The sequence below is a fragment of the Melospiza melodia genome, chromosome 12, assembly GCF_035770615.1.
Source record: "Melospiza melodia melodia isolate bMelMel2 chromosome 12, bMelMel2.pri, whole genome shotgun sequence".
Classification (NCBI taxonomy): domain Eukaryota; kingdom Metazoa; phylum Chordata; class Aves; order Passeriformes; family Passerellidae; genus Melospiza; species Melospiza melodia.
In genome coordinates, this window is record NC_086205.1 from 6,029,156 (window position 1) to 6,044,456 (window position 15,301).

Sequence of the window (15,301 nt, forward strand, 5' to 3'; positions counted from 1 at the left end):
TAAGAATTTGAGTATTCTTAATAAATACTAGTAGTAAATGGAGAACTGAGGGAGCAGAAATTTTAAAAGGATTTATTGAACAGCTTGATAAATGAAAACTTTTTTAGTAGGTTCTGGAGCAGGTTTACATCTGGAATTTCAACATACTGGAAGCTGATTCTCTTTGTACAGTTGCTACTGTATACTTCCTTCTACATGTACATGGTCCACTTGTCATACAAAAATCAAAATAACTTGGAGCACATAGTCCACAGAACTTCATTCCTCTGGATTTTGACCAAATTATTTCCTGATTTGGTCATCTAAAAAAGGATGTTCACTCATCTAAGATCTCTTCATCCAGATTGATATCTGTGGTATCAATATCCTCCAGATCCAAGTTATCTAAGTCATCTTCCAAGTCCAGCAGTGTCTAGGGAGAGAAAAGACTGGATGAGGAGGATTCCACTATGGTTACATGTGCTGCAGCTTGTGGGATGGACCTGCACTCTGCCAAGCCCAGCCAAGGCCTCATGAGGAACACAATGATAAGGAGGCTGCACAGCAGCTGCCTGCTGGTGAGGAAGCCTCTTCCACCAGTGCAGCTTTTTACCATGGGAGCAGCAGGGTTTGAGCTCCCTCTGTCCCCTGCCTGCTGCACTGGTCTGTTACTGTGTGCAGGGCTCTGAACACTGCTCTGGGACTGCCACTGTCACGTGTGCAGCTGCTTGAATCACACTCCTTGAAGTCTTAGTGCAAAATGAATTCAGTGCTAATACTTCACCTCATCAAACTGTTTGGGTACCTTTTGATCTCTTGCTGGAAGGTTATCAGAATTCTGCACAACTGTCTTCATCACTTCTTGTTTAGGAGAGGGAACTGGTTCTTCAGCCTTCTTCTAATGGCAAAGAAATTCCTTTAGGTTTTTTTTTCAATTTAAATTCTTTCAACAAAAGCAGGTAAACAACAGCAGACCTAATGCCCCTTGCCCAGTGGTTCTTTCAGCTTCCCTCAGTTACTCTTGAGCCAGATCTTCACTGTCAGAAAATATTCTAGTCCTCACTCCACTGGAGACTATTTCCCTTCCCAGTATATCAATGGAACTGATAAAATGAGAACCTTCAGAAATTATTAATTCATTTTAAACACTGAAGTGCTGCTAGTGATTTTCAACATCCTCAGCAGGAGAGATTAAGTTAGTCGAGACTGACAGGAAATTTTAGGAGTTGCTGGGCTTAGTGTTCCAAATCCTATAATGGTTTAACACTTTTTTCTTGCTTCACTGCTGCATAAATTTTATATTAAGATAATTCATCAGTCAGTACTATTATTGAAGCAATGGTACTATTCAATTAACTGTACTTAATTATAGAATTAAACTATCTCTTACAAAATGTCCCATATTCAGCCTCTGCTGTAAGAGACAGCTGGGGTTTAGGGCTTCCATGAGAACATGAGCTGAATGCAAAGATACACTGAGGTCTTGATTTCAGCTTCTATGGCAAGCTAGTTCTCAGTTCTTTCCATTTGTTTCCATAGGTAGCCCAGACAGTTTGTTAATCATCTTTAACAAACGAGCAGACAAGTTTGATTTTGCTTTAATAGTATTTCTTTTGATGCACAAGAGGCAAAGAGTCACTACAGAGGCTTGAGAGTAACCAAACCTCTCTGCTCTGTCAGGGATGTCCCAAACTATGCTCTGTAGTGCACCTCCTATGAGGAAAAACATACAGACAATGGAGAGCTGTAGCCTTTCTGTTTCTCCTTCAGTTTCCAGTGCAGTTTTGATTTTGGATGTTTATAGCCTCAAAGAGTTGTGCCAGTATCACTGCCTTTAAGAAGCCCTCACATTATGATTTTCACATACAAATGTAAAGTGTATTTGAGCAAAATTAGAAGTTGTCATTTTCTCCTAAGGCTCTGAAAAGCTTTAAATTTGTTTCAATCTCTATGCTTACCACTTATACTTGTCCTATTTTTTGCATAAGAACTGGACAACTGAGGTGGTAAAAAAATCAGTTTGTTACTTCAGACATTGACTAGAATCTATGTTCAAATACATGAGTAGGATTCCTGGCCAGTTAGTTATGGAGCACTGTTATTCCACACCCATGGAGCACCAACAAAGAACACAGAGCATTTGTCATTGCTGTAATAGGCAAGAGTTTCCATTTCCAGCTACTGAGCTTTAGAAAACCAGCTGCAGCTGAGGCAGTGTTTGTAAATGCAACTGGAGTTACTTTTCTGTAGGATGAATTCAATGGAAAGAGTCTAGAAGTACTCACACTACACAGGGTGACCCAAGGTAAGGAAGCACACAAATCATTTCACAGTCAAGAAGCTGTTAGTAAGTGCAGATGTAGATGAAAAAGAATCTGAGGCAAAAGAACATGAAGCCAACTGCAGCACTTACAATCAAGGTAATAAAAGCAACAATTTGTCCATTACTGGTGAAATATTCTCCAGGGTAGAAGTTACTGTAAGATAGCAAAGTTCTCCCTTAGACTCATCACTGACTGACCTGAGATGGCATTATTCCAGAGGGCTCAAATCCTTTTGCTTCTTCTAGTAAGTTTCTTTCTTCATTTGGCTAAAAGGAAAAAGAACCCCAGACACATTTAAGTGTTGCAATGAGTTGCTTAGAGCTGATTTTACACAGCACCAAATGTTACTCTTGTAGAGACAGTAACACCTTCTACTTACAGTGACAAGGGGGTATTCCCTGGCTGGCCTCAACTCAGCAAGACTTTGCTTTACATACTCTTCAGCAACAAAAGCTTCCTTTAATCCAGGGAAAAGATTTTCATATTCTGTGGGATCAGCAAGGGACTCAGCAGCCTTCTGATTGACTTTGGAGAGGTTCTCCCTCCAGAGTTTAACCACCCTGGGGATGCAAACCACATTTGTTAGAGACAGCTCATTCAGACAACACAGCTCATGCTCTGCACATGCTCAGAAATTACCTTGAAACTTGGCTTGGCAAATACGTCCGTGCAAGGAAAGCAGCCTCAGGGAGACGCCCGGTTTTGATCAGCAGTTCCAAACATGAATCAAGCCTAAAAAGATTTCAAAATATGGTTTGAACCAGTAAACTTAATAAAGACAAATTTTTGTATTAGAACAGCGTTTTATTCTATTCCATTCATTTAAGGTGCTTTCATTTCAGACTTTATAGAATGAGCTTTTCTGAGAAGGACCTGTGCTCATCTTTCTCCATGAAGTTTTCAATTAGCTGAAGTTCACCACTTGAGGAACCTGAGGGTCTCTGCACTTGAGACAGCAGAACAGAACAATCAGAAGCTCATTTGTTACTTACTTTCCCTGCAGGAAGTAGCTCATAAATGCCACATTATTCTTGCCATCCTTCTCAGCACCTTCTGCCAACTTGTTCACCATGCTGGCATTTCCTGAAGCTGTGGCCAGGAGCAGCAGCCCTCCATAGTCCTGGGCATGGTGGAGACACTCCTGGGCTAAGCCAAACTGGCATTTACTGATGGCAAGCTCTGCAAGCTGCTTCCACTTCTGTTCTGACTGATTGTACAGAAAGGGGAGAGGGAGGGAAAGAAAAAAAACAAATCACTCACATTTCTGAACAGCATTTAAAGGTTTTCAGAGCACTCAGTATGAAAATAGGAGTTGACTTGTGAGGGTGCTGTATCCCATGACTACATTTGTCCTCCCATTGAGGTACTGTAATTACTGCAGCTTCCCAGCATGGCACACTGAATGCCAAGAGATCCCTACCTAGCTGTAACATTACATAAAATAAACAGCTTCTCAGTAAACATGGAGGGGGGAAGCAGGCATAACTCTGGAAGTTTAACTATAACAATATCTTAAAACTCCCAAGTTAACCCTCAGAACGCTGGAAGGCATCTGTGTCTTTAACTAAGTTAATATTCCTTCTAAATAACTGGATTATTTTACAGCAGGAACAAGGAGATCAACTCTCTGCATAATAATGATGGGACAAATCAGGTTTTTTAGTGCAGCAGTCTAAGTTTGCCAAGGCTGGAACAAAGGTCTGAAGCCTTCAGCCCTGTCTTTCCTTCTCTCACTGTTAAGTACTGGAGATTAAGGCTTGGTTCTGGGCTCAAGTTTTGTATTCTCCAGGAGTTCCAGTGGCTTTCTGAGCAGACACCGTTCTTTGTCCCTATCCCACAGCTCAGATTCCTTTGAATTACAGGCAGCAGAACTTCACCAAAGGAGTTGGAGTTGTATTGCATCCCCACATACCACTGCCTTTTCTTACAGGGCCTCTCAGACTCCTGCTAATACTCAGAATCCAGGATGAATCATCCAAATTTATATCATTACCTCTGCTTCCACTGCAAGCTGATAGGCTATTTTTAATTCTCCAAGTTGAAGAGCAAGTTCAAAACGATGCTCTGGGTCTGTAGATACTGCAAGAGCTTGTTGTTTGAAGCCCTAAAATAAAAATGTGACAGTGAAGCTGAGACCTGTCAGGTCAATCGTAATCCTAAATACTTTAACAAAAGCACTCTGAACAGAAGGTTACAGTGTTCTCAAACAAACAGGATAATTAACAAGAGTTAATGCTCAGTGGGTTTTGCTTAGCAAACTCCATTAAGAATGTGAATAAAATTATTTATTTATTTAGTTGGATAACTAAGAAGTAGTTTTCTTGCCTGTTTTTCAAGAAAATGTGCAACCCTGGTTCTCTGTTCTTTTGGGATTGTGGGAAGAACTTTGTCAGCCATGCCGAAATCCCTCCTCATGACAGCAGTTTGATATTCGAGCACTGAGACCAGCAGAGAGTAACTAACAATGTTCAGCTCTTTATCACCCAAATACAGCCTGTTGTCCTTGGGGATATAGCCCAGGAGATACATTGTTCTGGAACAAAACAAACAAAACAAAATGTCAGCTTCAACAGATCCACACAAACTGTACAAAACTATTCCAGCAGCTCTTATGGTAGCAAGAATACTCCCATCAAACACTCTGCTTTTCCTGGATGAACACTTTCACACAGCACTGTTCATCCCTCAGGACTGCACTGCTGCCTCACAACACCCCACTTGTTCCCACCCCTGCCAGGGGGCACCTTGAACCCCCTTCACTGAGAGAACCTTGAGCACTTGAACTGAAGCAGCAACTCACCTGTCCAGGTGGGCAATGGTGACAATCTCTCCTCCAACGTAGTAATTGAGTCTGTTCACAGAACTGGTGTAAATAAAGCAGTCACCAACCCACAGACCTGTTTTCACAATCTCCTGGATCTCACCAAGAACCTGCAAAGCAAATTTTGGGTAATTAGATACATTAAAAGGTACTTCTAGGTAGCAGAAAGACTACTGCTATTTAAAATATAATTCCATATTCTATACTTTAATCTGGACAAGTTGCAAATATAAGTTTAGATCTAGATTAGAAGTACATAAATTATAATTTCATTCTACATGCATGCTACCCTAATTCTTAACTAAGCCAATTATAAATCTAGGAAACAAGCACCAAACTAAGCATTAAGCAAGACAATCAAAGGTAGCTTTCTTTCTGAAATTCTGGTTCACTACATGAGGTTTTTTCACTTCTCAAACTTGAGTAACATTTCAAAACTTGAAATTTGTAGAAAAAAAAATGAATCAATGACCCAAAAGTGTGTTTTAAAAATATCTCTATAACTCTCTGACAATAATGAACAGATGGAGAGAAATGTTGGCATCAAGATCTGTTATGCTGGGATTCAGACAGGGATACACTCCTCATGAATCCCAAAAAAATTAAGTGTTCCTCAGGCAGGTGCACAATGTGATAGTAAAAATGGCCTGGAAACTAACATTTAAATTGGACTATGTTAAGGACTAAGTTTGCTGCACTCTCTTGCTTCTACCATCTCTAATCTCATTCCACTTTTTAAATAGAAGGTACCTCAAAGGCATCTTCAATTCCATCTTCAGTGACACCTTCATGTGTTTCCTGGGCTGCTGCCACTTTTTCTGACAGGTACTTGAGAATGAAGAATGACTCTTCTGTAGCAATGCACACGAGCTCACCCGAGTCAGACCAGAAAATCTGTGAGAGCAGAATCAACAGTGGCAGTGTTACACACCCCAGGCTAAGAAGGATGATGTGGGAATTAAGGGTTAAACACCCCAAGTCTAGAAGCTGTAGGACTGAGAAGTCAACACATACAGGAATTTTTCTGTTCTTTTGGCTACATGACTGAGATAAACTTAAATTATTATTTTATTATTGACAGCTTTGATTCATGCAAAAAAACCAGTTTAGTAAAAAAGAAATATAAATCAGTAAATCAGAGAGGTAAATATCTTCAGTGCCATGCAGAAACTCACATGTTTGGGCTGGATTTCAATCCTGCGAATCAGCTCTGTGTTCTCCCAGTCATAGAATGCCAGGCCATTGACAGACCTGACTCCCAAGAGAAAGCCACCATAGATACCTACAAGAAAATAAAGGTGGAAGAAATCCCCATTGTACAAAAACCATACCAGCATATCTATTTGTAAAGTATTTACCTTCTGCTCCAAAATCAGGCTTGAACGACTTCTTCTCTTTGAAATTTTTAAATATCTTTACAACACTGTTGCTCTCCCTGATTGCATACCTAAATAGAGATTAAATTGTAAATAAACAAAACAATTATTTTGTTTCCAAAGTAGTAAATTATTAAACTATAAGCTGCTACAAAGCAACTGCATTTGACTTATTTTCTAAAACCAGCAGAGTGCTAAAAACCCAAACTTTTCAAGCAGGACAACTACTGAAAGTTCATTTTACATGCATGTTTCATGGCCTGAAAACTAAACTACAGTAGCAGCTGCAAATGAAATACAAAGGAAAAAACTTGCAAGACTTACTCTGAGGAGTCATGTGCCCACACAAACTCCTGTGCAGAACCAAAACTCTTGTTCCTCAGAGCCATGGCTGTGTAGATGATGTACTCACCATCACCACACACCACCACAAACCTGGGGCAGGAGAGAGAGGCACTTGTCAGATATCTGTGTCCAGGTCAACAGGCAGCAGCAAGAAGGCAGATTATCCGTAAAGGTAAAGGCTCTCTGCCCAAGGTAATCACTGAAACACAGAGCATGAGCTTTATATATGCCTAAAATGTCATGGAACTCTATTTCCTTCTGAGTCATGCTCCTTCTGGTCTCCACTGAGCATCTCTTGGACTCTGGATCCCTTTTTTTTGAGCCTGTTAACTAAAAAACCTCAACCAGTTCAAGAGAAGAGACGAAGGAATGTGTTACCGTCCATTAGGGTTGTGCTGGATTGTCTGAGGATAGATTTCACAGCTGCCCATATCCTTCACAGCCAGTGGCAGCCTCTCTCCATCTTTGATTTCAGCATCTCCCATTGCTTTCAAGTTAGCCTGCTGGACTTCAGAATGTTTAGCCCAAATAATTTTTCCATTTGCATCCATGGACATGGCAGGTTCTTCACGACCAAGCTAGAAAGTAAGTAAGAGGTGAGGTATAGTAGGAGTCTTAGTAAAATATCTGTGTTGTATATTGAATATCTGTATATAGGCCTTGCCCTGATAAGCCCTGGTTGTTTTTGATAGGCTGCAGCTGTGATGTCCTTCATTGGGCTGCAGCTGTAGCTAGTGAAGATAACTGGGATAAAAGGGGCTGGCCAAGCCCAGCCCAGTTGAGCTGACAACAAGCAGGAGAAGAAGTCAGAGCTGTGAAGAACTGCCCCCAAGAAGTATCACCGAGAAGGTATGAGACTTTAGAAATATGATTGAGACAATATGGGACTTTAGAAATACAACAACAAGATTACAACAGTGAGGCTATGGAAAAAATACACTGTTAATTTTCTTTCCAGTTGTAAATATCAAGTGAAATAGCCAATCTCTATGGACAAATGCCAATTAAAATGCCAAAATGTCAGTATTTTATGTATTATTCCAGAATCAGATACCAGTTGTTGTGCAGACAGGACAGGATGACTCCACAGCATTAACTGTACCTTAACAATGATGCTGCCCTCATCATAGCCCAGAGCCACGTTGTTGGAGCCCCTGAGGCTGGCCACACACCACACCCTCTCCATGCCGTAGTTCAGGGTGCTCTCCAGGCGGTAAGTGCTGGAGTGCCAGATCCGCACCGTGCCTGGGGAAAAACACAGCCATGCATCCCTTCAGCTCTCTGTGAGGGCAGCAGGTGCAGCCACAGCACCACAAGAGCTCTGCCCTCAGTGCTTTTCCTGTCCTTTCTACACCACAAAATGCAAAGTTACCATCTTCAGAGCCGGTGATGATGATGGGCAGCTCCGGATGGAAGCTGACACACGACACGTTCTGAGCGTGGCCTTCCAGTGTCTGGACACAAGTTTTATTCTGAAAGCAAGAGAGAACACAATGCCACATTTTAACCCTTATTTCTTAAAAAAAATCTCCCCCAAATCCAAAATAGATCTGGAAAATTCTCTAGATTTCTTACATTTGCAAGGCGTTCAAACAACAGCACTAAGCTATTAAAAAATGATTGCATTGAGTTGTACCTCCTGCCCAGAAGAAAGTATTTCCCCTGACAGAAGTGTTTTCCTCTATTTTCAGATGTGTTTATGGCTAGAAAATATACTTTTTCAGCATAGCACAACACATTAAAGCATGACAGAAAGCTGAGTTCACTGTGAAAAAAAAAATCATAACCCAACATTGCATTACAGGTGAAAACAGATCTAATTTAGGTCTTTGGTAAGAATGTTCATTCACACAGTTGTGAAAGTCAGGCTGCTCTACTTGGGGTAACTAAGACTGGAGCATGTACAGTGTCTCCAGCTGCACATGGTGGCAAAATCCCAAGCACTGTTGTGTAATATTCATGACTGCATTGAATGCTTAAATTAACAATGCCAGCTTCAACTTCTGGGCTTGGATTTACTCCAGGGCAGTAAGTTTTAGTGACCAGAAAGTACCACCTAACAACTTCTGTCTCACCCTTCTGGCCATTCAGACACTTGTAGAGAACTCAGGAGCTCTAGGCTCCAGCAACAGAAGTGAATCTCTGGATTAGATCTCTCTTTTCTGAGGAGCATTCAAGCAGGGCACCTCATCACTCCTGCCCTGTTTGGGGGTACAAGCACTGCATGGCTGTGCATGCAACACATGGGGCTGTGCCAATGTGCACAGGATGAAACAGGATGGGGGAAGCTATAAAGGATGAAACAGGAGGAGGGAAGCTATAAAGGATGAAATAGGAGGAGGGAAGAGCTATAAAGATTGAAGAAAAAAAAGAAGAATAGCTTAATCCACAAACATGAGGCCTAAAAGGCAGGGAATCGATTTGTCACAGGAAAAAAAAAAATCTAACAACAGAAACTGAATAAGAAATGTGGCACAAAGGCTTCTGAAGAGCTGAGCACACACCTGGTAGTCCCAGATCTTCACCAGGCGATCATCTGCCCCAGAAATGAGGTATGGCTTGTCCCCACCACTGTAATAGTCAATGCAGTTCACTCCTTTCTCATGGCCTTCCAAGGTGAAGTTGGGAGAGGATGATCCAAGCTGCCACACCTGAGCAATGAAACACAAACACTTGTACCCAGCAACCTGCTGTGCCCAGGTCACCCTTGGCACACACAACAGGTGCCCAGAAGTACTTCACAAGTCCAATGAGAAATAACACAGAATTCCAAAGACACTGTTGTTTTCTTAGGTGAAAAACCTCAATAACTGCTCAGCAAACTACAGTCCTTCCCCCAATAAACACAAATAACATGCTGAATTGCCCACGCTCTCTGCTCATACCTCTGAACATTGAAATTGGTTGCTTTACACTTTTTTTAAGGACATGAAGCCATATAAAGAACTGTTTTTAAGAACTACTATGTGTTTATAAAAGTAACTAGTTGAATTTCCTCCGTGTCCTGAATTTTAATTTTTCCAGCTACACTCAAGAATATCAAATCTCATGTTAAATGAGGATACAAAATGAAGCAAGTCAAGTGTAGACATACTAGTGTTTTCTCATGTTTATCACATCAAATCAACATTTCCATGCACCTGATCTCAACATCTGTGGCCATATGAAATCAGTGCTGGCTTTTTACAGCCAATATACTGATGATGTACAGGAAATGTGAGGAGGTGTCCCTGCTCAGTGGCTGAAAATCTGTAGTCATAGATATTTAATAACAGCTGCACTGCAGATGAGACCATGAGAAGGCCAAAGGCATCACTGGAAACAATTCCATGCACAGACAGCCAAGGACATGCAAATAATGAGAGAGACACCTTTACCAGGGTTGTTTTTTCTTTTTAGTGCACAGTTAAAGATACAGCACTTAGAAAAGTTTAAAGAACAACTTTCCAATTGTTAGAGACAAGAGGTAATCTGGTAAATTTACTGAATTACTTAGCAGGTGCCTGGAGCAATGTCCAGGTCTTTGTTCAGTCAAAATTCTATTATTGCACCTGTTTTTAAGAATATGACCCATCATCCATCCAGGATTATTGCTTTGTGTACACTGATAATCACAATGACTAAAAACCCCAAATACAGCTTCTGTACCTTAATTGTCCTATCCAAAGAGGCACTGGCAAACTGGTTGTTGTCTTTTGGGTTTATGACAATCTGCATGACGTAATGGGTGTGTCCTTCAAACACCTGAGAACAGGACCACTTCTTATCCCAGTCCCAGAGCTTGATCAGCATGTCATCTGGAAAAAACCACAAACAACCAAGCTTCAGTGGGTGATAACAACCTCCTTAAAGTGCATAATCCTCCAGAAGTTCGTGGTACAGGCTGGAAAGGAGGCACTGCTAATAATCTATTTGCAGTGCCTCTTTTCCAGCCTGTACCATGAAGTTACCTTCTGGTAATCTGTAGGATTACTAGTCCTTCAGAAGGACCAAAGGGAGATGAAAGCTGTCTGTTGCTTTCAAGTCAGATTTCCCAGCTAAAAACTTACTCCAAACCACAATGAAATCTTTTTAAAAACACAACTTGAGCTGTTATTTGAGAGTTTGCCACACACACAAATGTCTCCTCTGGCAGATATTAGGAGAGAAAGCTCTTTTCTCTGACAAGAACACAAGCCATTATATTTTAAATTTTAAGTGCAAACGATATACCATGAAAAAAAAAAAAATAAACACATCTACCAAGAAACAACAAAATGACAACTGCAACGTTGGCTTCTTGCTCAAGGGCTCCTGAGTCTCCCCAGAGGGTGCAAGCCCTCACCCCACAGAAAACAGGAGCCTGGGCAGAGCTGAACATGAAAAGACCCCAAAGGACTCTCACCACTGCTCGTGAGGATGAAGGGCTGCGTGGGGTGCACTGCAATGCACCGGATGTAGTCAGAATGAGCCTCAAACATGTGAACTCTTTCCAGGGTGTTGTAATTAAAAACTCTGATCTGCATGTCATCCTGGGAAAGGGAGAAAAACCATGTGAAAAGAAGGCTCTTGTGCAGTGCATCTTCTATGCAATGCAGGGGAGCTAGGAAAGAACATTCCACCACTGAAGACAACAAAATGTTTAAGGAAGTTTGCTTGCTAATGATATAAATTATACTTGGATTCAGAGGGCTGTAAATTACTGCTGTTTCAAGTCATTTATGAAATGAAAAAAGCAAATTTTCATTTTTACAAGTGACTGAGTCATGGCAGCATATGGTAATGAAATGAAAACACATTTTTACTCTGGGTACAGGGCAGAAGACTAGGAAATGAAAGTTGAGAAAAAAAACTATTTAGGCATTACCTTAATTTAGTCAAAAAATATTCATTCCATAGAGAAAAATGTGTTACCAAGATCAGAATACAATTATTCCTCTCAAGGTACACTCACTGAATAAAAGCAGGCATTTTTTTCTAGTGATGAGCAAAACTAAAAATTATTTTTAACATAACCAAGAAAAAAAAGTAGAAAGCAATTTCAAATTCATTTTACCTAGGATTGTCAACAGTTTCATCTTAGTTAAAGCAGCACTGAGTCAGAACTCTGTGCTGAGTATGTTCCAGCTGGCAGTAACAGCTGAACTCCATCTACCTGGCATTACCTGCAGAGTCAGTCACCTTAGCAGGTTGCTCTTTTTTGAAATGAAAATTTAAGCTTCTAAGCTTCCTTAAAGGAGAAAACTTCTGGGAAACTGTAGTGCAGTATTCCTTTCTCCTCTACAAATTCAGATCATGTTATTACATGATGCAGAAAGTAATGGCATGAAAATTGACCAGAGAAAGTGCAGCTGAACAGGAAAACACAAGAGGAAACAGCTTACAGCTCCAGTAACAACCCAGTTCTTCCTCGCCACGAACTTGGCAGCTCTCACAGGCAGGTCACACACTTCAAAATTCTTCACCAGAGTCTGAAAATAAAACCAGTTAAGTTTATAACACTGGGGAAAAAAATACCAACTTTGAAATGAGCTCTATTTTCTTAACAGTGTCCAACATGTCACTTCCTTGTCTACTGATACCATGACTCTCGCACTCAGCCAGAGCAGCACAGTCAGTTATAACAGCAGTGACTGAAGAATCTGTACAAATCCCATTTCCAGCACCAGCTACACAGTCATGCACACTTCCCAGCAAGGCCCTCACCTGTGTCTCGTGGTTCCAGACACAGACACTGCCGTTGTAGAGGCTGGCCAGCATCCATGGCTCCGTGGGGTGCAGGTCCACGCTCTTGACGCGGTCGGAGCGCGCCGTCAGCTTCCGCTTGATGTCCAGGCGCAGAGGCTGGGGGAACAACGGGAGCACCGGGTGACACAACAGCAAACTGGGACAGGGAAAGGGGCAGGGAAAGCTGCAGTTCACTCTGAGAATGCAAGGATCCAAGCCTGCTGCCTGTGCACACAGAAGGTTACCACTCTTTTCTATCTATCTGCGTGTCTGTTTTTGTAGAAGGCGTCACATCCCCACCAAAGGCAGTGGCGCTGCTTCATTTAATTCTGTGAAACTCAAGATTTTCTTGCAAAAGTACCTCCAGCAGAGTGAAAAAAAAAAAAACAACCAAAAAAAGATGCACTGCACATCCTCCTGGTGTCCCTGAACTATGATAGCAAAGCAAAGAGAATTTGCTCCTAAGACAAATGTTAGAAAATAAATCTTCCTGCTACTTCACCTGGCAAATCAGGAAGAAAACTCAGTTACCACAATAAAGCACATTTGCCCATTGCAAATTTACTTCCGTTCACAATTCCAAATGTTAGAAAATAAATCTTCCTGCTACTTCACCTATTTGCATCTATAGGATTACTAGTCCTAACTGACTTTTCTTCCTGACAAACCAGGAAGAAAAGTCAGTTACCACAATAAAGCGCAACATTTGCCCACTGTAAATTTACCTTCATTCACAATTCCAAAATTATGGCTTAGAACGGAACACTGTCTGGTAAAAACTGAGAGCAAGGAAAAGTTTAAGTCTTTCCCTTACAAAGAAGGCTCTGATCTTCCGCTTTAATCACTGGCAATGTAAAGCTGTCGCCACAGAGCAGAGGTTGCTCCTGGCCCCTTGCTTCCCCTTAGGGGGATGCTGGAGATTGCTGCGAGCTCTGCCCGAGTCTCCTGCAGACTGAACACACCAAATGTCCCAAAGCACTCACACAATATTTAAAAGGCATGAAGTCCAAGTGATTTTCTAAGATATCCGAGGCATTGTGGATTCCTTTAGACACTCACTGGAGATCATTTAACGCTGCTTTTATCTCAGACAACTCAGCGGATAATGGCTGACCAAAGAACACTACACGCATTAATAAAACCTGCAGTTACCTACATTAGACACTGCAAGGAAAAAAAACACCTGGTTATCAGGTAGTGCCTGAACCACGGCTATGACACGGGATGTGGAGATGAGTTTGGGTTCTCTCCTGCTACAAACACCAGCACGGCAAGCACAGCTACGCTCGGCTCCGCGCTTATCCCGGGAACCGCCGGGAAGGGCCGCTCCGGGGGCTGAGTGCGACACGCACCCCGAGCCCCGGGACAGCCGCTCGCTGCGGCTGAGCACAGCACGGGCAGCACCGCGCCGCGACCCCGGCCCCTCAGACACCCGCTCCGCCCATCGCGGGGCTGCGCCGCCTCGCCGGGGCCGGCTGGGATGGTCACCCTCCCGCAGCGGGGGCGAGGCGCTCCTCGGGACCCTGCGTGTCGCTCACCATGGCCGCGCTGTGCCCAGGTGCCGCCCGGTGTGCCCAGGTGCCGCCCGGTGTGCCCAGGTGCCGCCCGCTGTCCCCGGCCCCGCTCCGGCCCCGCTCCGGCCCCGCTCCGCCCGGGCTCGCTCCGATCTCCGACGTGGAGCTTCCGGGCCCGCCGCTCTCGCGACAGCCCCGCAGCGCGCCCCTCAGTCTCGCGAGAGCGAGGCGCTCCCGTGGGATGCCGGGATGTGTAGTCGGCGGCGCGGGGCAGGGTGGGAGTTGTAGGCGGCTCGTGGCCGGGGAGGCACCGGGCGGGACGGGACCCGCCGGGACTGTGGAACCCAGCCCCGGGTGCTGGCACCGCACCTCGAGCGGCGCTCCGTGTGTCTAAGAGCGCTTACCAAACCCCTGAACCCTGTCAGGCTCAGTGCTGTGCCCACCGCCCGGCGGAGCCTGTTCAGTGCCCAACCTCCGTGAGAACAGCCTCAGTGTTTCCTGACCCGGTTCTCTCTCTGCTGTTCCCTCAGGTCCTGTCGCTGTCACCACAGAGCAGAAATCCCTACCGGCCCCTCACTTCCCCTCACGAGGATGCTGGAGATTGCTGTGAGCTCTCCCTGAGCCTCCTGCAGGCTGAACAGACCAAGTGTCCCAAACCGCTCTCACGGCATCCCCTGCTTGTGGCCTCCTTTGGACACTCCTGAATAGCTGAATGGCTTTTTCTGTACTGTGATGCCCTGTGGGAACTCAGTACATCACTCCGGATGCCCCGAGTTGCCGAGAACCCTCTTGGGGGGCTCGGAAGTCTTGGAATGTTGCCAGAAGTGCCTGGTGGCTTGACTTTGATCCATCTAGGGATGTGCCACCTGTGTATGAGGACATGAGAGGCACTCGGGTTTGAAGGGTGCAGGAATGATATATTTACAGGGTGAAAATATAGATTTTAGGGGTTTTGGCATAAAGGGTAATGGGGACAAGATGGAGGAATCTGGGCGTGTCTTGTCCTTCTTTCTTCTTCATGTCATCCATTTTCTGTGATGATGTTGGCACTTGGGGATTGGTTTAGAGTAGAAGTGCACTGTCTAACATGGGTGATAGGTATTGGGACATAAAAGTAAATATGATATATGTAGTTTGTAGTATATAAAGATGCCGCTGCCTCAGAGGTGGTCAGAGCCCCCTTGGCTGCCTTGCTGTTCAGACCTCGGCTGGGCAGAAGGAAAAACTTTGTAGATA

General features: G+C 43.5%; 1 protein-coding gene across 2 annotated transcripts; it reads right to left on the reverse strand.

The window, feature by feature from the left end:
• Positions 1–56: 56 nt before the first annotated feature.
• On the reverse strand, positions 57–14,187 carry COPB2 (COPI coat complex subunit beta 2). 2 transcript variants are annotated; one of them, XM_063166519.1, is made up of 22 exons: positions 14,090–14,187; positions 12,531–12,668; positions 12,209–12,295; positions 11,230–11,356; positions 10,494–10,642; positions 9,350–9,496; positions 8,218–8,317; positions 7,948–8,090; positions 7,224–7,423; positions 6,825–6,935; positions 6,483–6,571; positions 6,300–6,406; positions 5,875–6,018; positions 5,104–5,234; positions 4,629–4,836; positions 4,297–4,407; positions 3,296–3,510; positions 2,943–3,035; positions 2,683–2,863; positions 2,501–2,569; positions 785–874; positions 57–412 (listed from the first exon to the last, which is right to left on the reverse strand). In XM_063166519.1, exons 1-22 carry the CDS (start codon positions 14,090–14,092, stop codon positions 317–319), a joined length of 2,739 nt encoding a protein of 912 aa, XP_063022589.1. In that variant the 5' UTR covers positions 14,093–14,187; the 3' UTR covers positions 57–316. The 2 variants fall into 2 exon arrangements, with proteins under 2 accessions (XP_063022589.1, XP_063022588.1); XM_063166518.1 differs by having other exon boundaries at positions 785–877.
• Between the last annotated feature and the right edge of the window lie 1,114 nt (positions 14,188–15,301).